This window comes from Octodon degus, unplaced genomic scaffold, assembly GCF_000260255.1.
Source record: "Octodon degus isolate 3935 unplaced genomic scaffold, OctDeg1.0 scaffold00113, whole genome shotgun sequence".
Taxonomy (NCBI): domain Eukaryota; kingdom Metazoa; phylum Chordata; class Mammalia; order Rodentia; family Octodontidae; genus Octodon; species Octodon degus.
The window spans coordinates 888,555-896,613 of NW_004524689.1; the positions used below are offsets into that span (position 1 = coordinate 888,555).

Genomic DNA, 8,059 nt, shown 5'->3' on the forward strand with positions numbered 1-8,059 from the left:
TTTTTTTTTTTGTGGAACCGGGGATTGAACTCAGGCCCTTGCGCTTGCCAGGGAAGCGCTTACTCCCCTGAGCCACCTCCCTGGCCCTGCATACATTCTTCTTAGTGGTTGCTTTTCTGTTTTTAAAGCAAGTCAAGTTCATTCAGTTTGATTAAGTGAAGAGCTCAGTGACCTTTGATATGCTCACCGCGCTGTGTGACTGTAGCCTTTATTCCTGAGCGTTTCATCGCCCTGTACCGGCGAACGGTGATGCTTATCTCTCCATTCTGCAATCCCTTGGCAACTACACATTTGCTCTCTGCCCCCCGAGTCGCCTGTTCGGAGCGTCTCCTATAGGGGTTGGGCCCATGTGGCCTTTTGTGCCTGGGTTCTTTCACTGGGCACTATGTTTTCAAGGCCCACCTGTGGTGCCATGCAGTCACTCCTTCAATTTCATGGCTGCATAATTCTCTAGTATGTGGGAGCTGAGGCAGGAGGATTGAGAGTGTGAGCCCAGGCTGGGCAACTCAGTGAGACCCTGTCTCAAAATAAAACATAAAAACTGGCTGAGGATGCAACTCAGCGCACAGGCCCAGGATGTCCCCAGCACCGTAAATGAACAAACAAAAGACAAATACTCCTGCCTCCTTATGTGGTCCACGTGGTTGTGTCTACTCTTGGCTTTGGTGACATCGCTGCTGTGAACACACTACATGTGTGTTTGTTTGAACATCCACTTTTCACTTTTCAGACACATGCCTGTACATATAGATAGAGAGAGATATATAGATAGAGAGAGAGAGAGAGACAGAGACAGAGACAGAGAGACAGAGACAGAGAGATGGCAACATTTTAAAAGTTTAAAAGCCAAGAACTGAATGGCTGGCCTCCCTAAAAGGCAGACCACATGGCAGACCTGAGCATTCTATGGCTGTCCGCTGTGCCTTGGGCCACGTGTGGGGAGCCGGGTGGTCCCTGCTCTTCAAGTGCCAACTTGGGCCAAGAGTCAGGCATTTTCGAGGATGAGGCATCCGAATCCGGTCCTCACAGCCTATAGGGAGAATTCGGTCACTGTGCCTTGCTGGGTATCGCAGCCCGGACCTCACACACTAGGCAAGGACCAAACAGTTCGCACCCAGACGCTGGGCAACTTAAAGCTCAGCCTGAGGCAGCCAGATGCAGGTGGTCTCAGCCGGGGGGGGGGGGGAATCCCCGGGGGTGCTGGGGTCTCTGCAGCCCCTGCAGGAGCTCCAAAGCCTCACACATGCCCATCCCTGCAGAATCACCTCCACGGTGGCCTGCGACATGGACCTGGCCAAGTATCCCATGGACGAGCAGGAGTGCATGCTGGACCTGGAGAGCTGTGAGTGGCCCTGCTGGCAGGGCCCGGCCTGGAGTCCCTGGGCCCGCAGTGGCCTGGGCACAGCTGGCTGGGAACGGATGACGCTGGGATGCAGGCACCCCCGAGAGGGTGGCCCAAGTGGCACCCCACTCTGGCCACCCTCTGCCCCTGTCCACCGGCCCCAAGCTGTGGGATGTGCTGGGGACCTGCCGTGTCCCCGCCAGACGCCCCCTCCACATGCTAGAGCTGCAGAGTCTGCTGGGCCAGGCCCCCCCAGCAGCCCCTCCCCCTGTGGGCTCCCTGTAGATGGCTACTCTTCTGAGGACATCGTCTACTACTGGTCTGAGAACCAGGAGCAGATCCACGGGCTGGACCGGCTGCAGCTGGCACAGTTCACCATCACTAGCTACCGCTTCACCACGGAGCTGATGAACTTCAAGTCGGGTAACAGCCCCTCCTGGCCGCACTAGCTGGGACCTCCTCACAGTACTGCTGCCCACTTGAGCGCCAAGGCAGAGGGCAGCCCTGAGCCAGACGCTGTGGGGTGACACGGCCAGTTTCACCCTCTCCTTCCTCAGCCCTTGCTCTTCCCAGCAGTCTGGGCTTGTGGGGAATGGAAGCTGTATTTAGGGTCCTCCACCCTGGGACTGCAGGCTCCGGGCTAGGCTTCCTTGGCCACTGTGTCCCTCAAGCTGTAGCTGTGCACAGGGATGACCCTTTTGGGCCTGCACCCTGGTCCACCTGCTGTGTGGCAGTTGGGCAGTGAGGGTTGGGTTCCAAGGTCTCCCTTCTGAACCTCATCATGGGCCAGTGCTGCCCACAGCCCCTCCTCCCCACGGGCTGACAGTGGCTGTCCCCACAGCTGGCCGGTTCCCTCGGCTCAGCCTACACTTCCACCTAAGGAGGAACCGAGGCGTCTACATCATCCAGTCCTACATGCCCTCCGTCCTTCTGGTTGCCATGTCCTGGGTCTCCTTCTGGATCAGCCAGGCAGCAGTGCCCGCCAGAGTGTCTCTAGGTACGGTGGGGGCTGGCCTCTTCCTGGGGGCTGGAGGGAGGGCTGCACAGCGAGCAGGAACTGGGGCGAGGGCTGCAGACCCTGACCCTGGACCCAGGCTCTCCTGAGCTGGGTGAGAGAGGAAGCAGTGGGGCTCCCACGAGGGCCTACCCTCAGCCTGTCTCCCAGGTATCACCACTGTGCTGACCATGACAACGCTGATGGTCAGTGCCCGCTCCTCCCTCCCACGGGCCTCGGCCATCAAGGCACTGGACGTGTACTTCTGGATCTGTTACGTCTTTGTGTTTGCGGCTTTAGTGGAATATGCCTTTGCTCACTTCAATGCTGACTACAGGAAGAAGCGCAAGGCCAAGGTCAAGGTCACAAAGCCTCGAGCAGAGGTGAGAGGTGGGTGGGCACAGGAAGGTGGTGCGGGAGGCGACACGGTCCTGGACTCCCAGCTCAGCCTGCTGCAGGCCACGGGGCCATGGCTGAGGGCATTGTGGGGCAGAGGTGGGCCCCTGGCAGTCGGGGCTCTGGGACCTTCGGTTCACCCTCAGCCTGTCCCCCACCCTATGCAGATGGATGTGAGAAACGCCATTGTCCTCTTCTCCCTCTCCGCTGCTGGTGTCACCCAGGAGCTGGCCGTCTCCCGCCGCCAGTGTCGAGTCCCTGGGAACCTAATGGGCTCCTACAGGCCAGTAGAGGTGGAGACAGGGGAGATGAGGAAGGAGGAGGCACCAGGGGGCCGTGGGGGCATCCGAGGCCGGTTCAAGCCCATTGACGCAGACACCATCGACATCTATGCCCGGGCTGTGTTCCCCGCGGCTTTCGCAGCCGTCAACATCGTCTACTGGGCAGCCTACGCCTTGTAAGGGCAGGTGGTGGCCTGGAAATGGCCAGGGGAAGGACGCACCGTGCCTGCTTCAAGGTGGATGACCAGATGCGAGAGGAAGCTTAGCCTGAGCTTTGCCCCCGCCCCACTTGCAAGAGCAGCCCGTGCCCTGCAGACCTAGCAACTCTGTGCCAGAGGCAGAGTCGCCAACCAGCGGAGCAGGCGCAGCTGCCCCAGGGAGCTGTGAATTTTTAGACTCAGACCATTCAGATTTCTAGGCCTTTGCTCTGTGGGATCAGAGAGCAGGAGGCGGCGGAGGTGGCACCATTCTCGGCCTCTTTGGTCCCAGCATGAAATAAAGCCTTGACCCGGTGGTCAGTTCTATCTCTGTTACTGCAGTTGGGTCTAGCCACGGCATCAGGCTGGAGGGACTGAGAGTGGGGGTGTCTGGGGTGGGTGCACGCCTCTGTGGGGCAGCAGTAGGATCCATCCTACGATGCGGCTGTGCTGGCCAGAGTGGGCTGAAGGGAAGGGAGGAGCCAGAGCCCGGATCCCACGTCAGGCACTGCTGTGCTTCCTGTCCCTGTCCCTGGGCTGGCTGGAAGCAGGATCTGGGTGAACCCACAGTCTTGGGCCTTTGAGACACCTTCCTGAGACCCTGGGGCTGGGGCAGCCTGTGAGGCCTGAGAGCTAGGTGCTGCGGCCAGGAAGTTTGGCCACGCGTGCAGGACTGGAGCACAGGTGAGGGTGGAGTGCAAGGTGTCACCGCTGGTTGGACCCCAGGCCTGGCGGCCCCACTGTGCCTTCTTGGAACTTAGGGCCACTGCAGGCCCCATGATCACCCTCAGCTCCCTCCCTCCTACTGCCACCACTGCCGAGCACTTGGGCAGCAACATTGCAGCCCAAGGACTCGCGGTCATTGGAGCATGTGACAGCAGCTCTTAAGGGGTCCAGCTTTTCCGGGACATTGGGTCATTCTATACTAGAGAAACAAAGGGTGCAATTAGCAGGACAGCTGTTCATCTGGGTCTGCTGCAGGACTTAGCCGGCCAGCACCAGCTGAGGCTGGCTTGAGAGGTGGCCATGGGTGGCCAGGCTGGCCCAGCACCCAGCCTACGAGGATGCCGCTGGGCCGTGCTCACTGGCCTGTGGTTCTGCTAGTGGAGGCTCCTGCCGGGCGTGGGCATCTCTCCAGGTTGTAGGGCCACCTGATTCCCAGAGGATAGCAGAGAGGGCGTCAGCACTGCTGGTCAGACCTCAGCCTAGTGCGTACCACTTCCCAGCTCAAACACCCCTCCTCCAGGAGACCTCCCACACCAGGGTGGCCTGCAGGCCCTGTGGAAGGACAAGGCTGTGGGTGAGGTGGCCTGGCCTGCGTGTGGCCTGCAGGCTACAGAGCGGACCTGGGTCAGCTGGGACCTCCTGCCAGTGGGGTGTGTGGGCTCTGCCCAGCTGCTGGGCCAGCACAGGAGGTCTCAGGCAGCCCCCACCCACAGCCCCTCTGCTCTGTAGGGTGACTGCTTCCTCCTGCATGGCCCCAAGAGTTGTCCATGGATGGGGAACCCACGCCCCAGAAGCACAGGTGGTAGCCACTCAGCTGGGCTCCCAGGAAGGCAGGCAGGCTCAGCCCCAGCGCTGGGCCTTCGGGAACGGGTATGAGCTCCAGTCTGCGGAGCCATTAGGTCACCTGGATACAGAGACCCACGGAAGGATGTGGCTCAGATGCCAAGTGCGGCCTCAGCCCAGGGCAACCCTGCCTGCCTCCTTGCCACCCTAGTCTGCCCTCTTTCTGCCACATACCCACGGGAAACTATTTAAAGCTGGCTTTTGCTACTGCCTGAGGTTCCCACGCAGCCGGGCCCACCCGGGCAGCAGCCTTTGCCTGATGCCGCAGCTAGCAGTCACTCCCTCAGCCTGCAGGCTGCAGTTTCTGCCCACGCGTTTGCAGGGCCAGGAGGAGAGCAGGAGGGTTGAGGCGGCGCACACACAACTTCCCTTCTGTGGTGATGACCAGGTGGTTCGAGGGCTGCACCGAGAGGAGCTGGCAGGCCCTGGGCAGAAGTCTGTGGGCCCAGGTGCTTTGTGCCGGCAGGGGCAGCTCTTCGGGGTTGGTGACTTCCTCTCTCTGCTCAGGTAAATGTGTGCCAGAAACAGGGACTTCTAAGGCCCTTGGAGCCAGACCCAGGCTGCCAGGAGATGGTGCCCAGCTTCTCTCCTCGGCAAGAGCAGGACAAGCCAACCCACAGAGAGGGGCACCTTGCTGGGTCCCTCAAAGCACAGCGAGATGACAGAGCAGGGAGGCTCTTGGGGGTGCAGGTGCCAGTTTCCTGGGACAGCACTAAGAACGTCCCACCAGCAGAGGCCCTAGGCAGCAGGCGGACCTCCTGTGGTCTGGAGACTGCAGTGCTGTCTGGGTGTGAGCAGGGCCGCTGCTTCCCTACCTCCTCTGCAGTGTCCCTGGCTGTGCCCTGGGCTCCCACCGCCACCTGCTCCTCTTTGCTGCTACACCAGCACCTGTCCCTGGACTTAGGGACCGTCTGCCTCAATCTGGTCTCATCTTAACCCGTCGCCAAGACCTTATTTCCAAGTGAGGTTGTGTCCTGGGATTCGGGGTGTGGGGGTTTGCATCCTAGGAGTGCTGTTGGGCAGCCTGGTGGTTTAGCCCAGAGCCAGGAGCCAGGGAGCATGGAGGGACAAGAGGGACAACTGGCACGTCTTCGTGACCCGGGCAGAGTCCCTGTCCTGCACTGTGCCTACCCTCCACCCCAGCTGGCTGAGGACTGCCCTTGAACAGAGCAGACGGCCCTGGCGCCGAGGCAGCACTGCCAGCAGGCACAGTGCCCTCCGCTGTGTCCCTGCCAGATGCGGCCTGCTGGGTACCGGCTCCACCCTGCCACCCACACTGCTTACATCTGCTCAGGCATCACATTTAGTTTGTCCAAGACTGGCTTTTCAAGGTGGTGCTGTCATAGCAACAACAGCCACCCAAAAAGGCAGCAAAGGGCTGTTGGGGACAAGCTGGGCTGTCCCTGTGGCTGCAGGTGGCCCTGCAGCATGAGGACACGTAGACTCTTCACCCCAACCCCAGCCAGCATTCCTGTGGGCTGTGACCTCTGTTGCAGGGTCTAGTCACGTTGGAGGCAAGCCTGGGTCACTGCCCTCGCCCTCCCTGTGCCCAAAGGGGAGGGAGCTCTCGAGGTGTGTTCCACGGTCCCCCTCAGCCACCCACCTGCTGGCAGGCTCTGGGAGGAGCCACAGTTTCTGGGCCCCCCTCTGTGGGCTGGTGGACCAAGGAACATTCTCTTGGTCCGTTTCTCCAATGGCACGTGGACATGGGGATCACGGTGTGACCCCAGTGCAGATCACAGCCCCGTTTATCAATAGTAGGACAGATGTGTGTCACTTGGTCTCTACCAGCCACTCTGTGCACGTGGTCAGTATGGCATTTTGGATCCCTGGTGCCATGCTGCCAGCTTGGACCCTGTATCCAGACATCCTTCAGACCATGGGTCGCTCTGCTGAGTGGCGGCTGACCAAGGCTCTGGGTCTTGGACACATGTGAGTGACAGAGACACATGTGAGTGTCATGGGGCTCTTCTCCCAGAGGACAAAGGTCCCTCTTCAAACAAAGGCCCTGGGGCTCAGTGGTATCTGGTTGTGCAGGTAGAGGATCTCCCACATGCCCACCGGACACTCATCCATCCCACGGTGGCCCACAGTGCTCCGTGGCATGCAGACTGCTTCGGTCTCAGCGCCTGCTTCCCTCCCTCTCCTCCCGCTGCTGTAACCACAGCCTCCTGGCTCAACAGTGCGTTGGGACCCAGGTAGCATTTGCCTGGTCAGCACGGGCCCTGTCAGCGATGCCAGTGCCCTCTGCACCCAACATCGTCCAGGCCACCTGCATGGGCCCCAGCTTCCCACCAGGACTTCAGTGACAAGCAGCAGGTTCTGTGTGTCCCACTTGGGCTAGGCTGAGGTTTGGCCTCACCTGTTGGTCCTGGATGGACTGAGAGAAGCACATGTGTCCCCCAAATGGTGCCCCTGGAAAGATCCTAAGTCCTGACCGTGGAACCTTCAAGGGGACCCTACTTGGAAATTGGGACTTGAAAAGTTAAGATGAAGTCAGCCTGGCTTAGAATGAGCCCTGGTGTCCCTCTAGAGGCAGACACACCGGGAAGATGGAGGTGGAGAAGGTGACAGTCCCCTCGGCACACGAGTCACATAGCACCAGAGCTTGCCAGCAAAACAACACACGCCCCTACTTGGCCCTCTACAGGAGCCGCTAGCCACACCCAGACCCCGGAGACCTCTGATCACCAGTGTCGGAAAACAAATTCATCACTCAGCACTCTTCTGGGAACAGTGGGCTGGTTGGTGGCTCTTCCGTGTCACCACCACCAGACATTTCCAGATCCTAGAGGTGGGACTGTCAGCTCCCACCTTTGAGTTGTCCTGCACCAGGTTAGAGAAAGTTGTGAGGCAGGACACGATAGCTGAGGCTGCTTGGAGCCATGTGCCTGTGATCGCCCACTCATCGCTCTAAAACAAGAGGGGGTATTCCAGGCCACCAAAGCATCTGTACCTACAAGGCCATGGGTTTCCAGGACAACACAGTAACTGGAGAGCGAGGTGAGCTCGGGTCTCTTTCCTGCTTGCACCCCTGCCTGTCGGGCTGAGGAGGTCTGCAGTGCAGCGGCCCAGGGAGCCCATGCCCCCATTCAGGAGGGCACAGCAGGGGAACAGCCGGGGGGTGGGTGTTGAGCCTGCCCCCAGGCCCCCCAAGGCTGAGGACAGGGCCCGGGAGGAGGCTAGGGGCAGGAGACAGCCCTGCATCAGTGTCTTCCTGCGTCCCGCAGCTTTTCTCTAGGTTCTCCTCAAGGATGTCTATAGAGTGAGCAGCTTGGAA

General features: G+C 60.1%; 1 protein-coding gene across 1 annotated transcript in view; it reads left to right on the plus strand.

Moving 5' to 3' along the window:
- Gabrd (gamma-aminobutyric acid type A receptor delta subunit) overlaps window positions 1–3,527 on the plus strand; it is a 9,132-nt gene extending 5,605 nt beyond the window's left edge. The window contains exons 5-9 of the mRNA XM_004639593.3: window positions 1,260–1,342; window positions 1,628–1,765; window positions 2,184–2,339; window positions 2,508–2,719; window positions 2,900–3,527. Of these exons, the coding sequence (XP_004639650.3) occupies window positions 1,260–1,342; window positions 1,628–1,765; window positions 2,184–2,339; window positions 2,508–2,719; window positions 2,900–3,193 (883 nt within the window). The 3' untranslated portion in view covers window positions 3,194–3,527. The remainder of the gene's footprint in view (window positions 1–1,259; window positions 1,343–1,627; window positions 1,766–2,183; window positions 2,340–2,507; window positions 2,720–2,899) is intronic.
- Window positions 3,528–8,059: the final 4,532 nt, after the last annotated feature.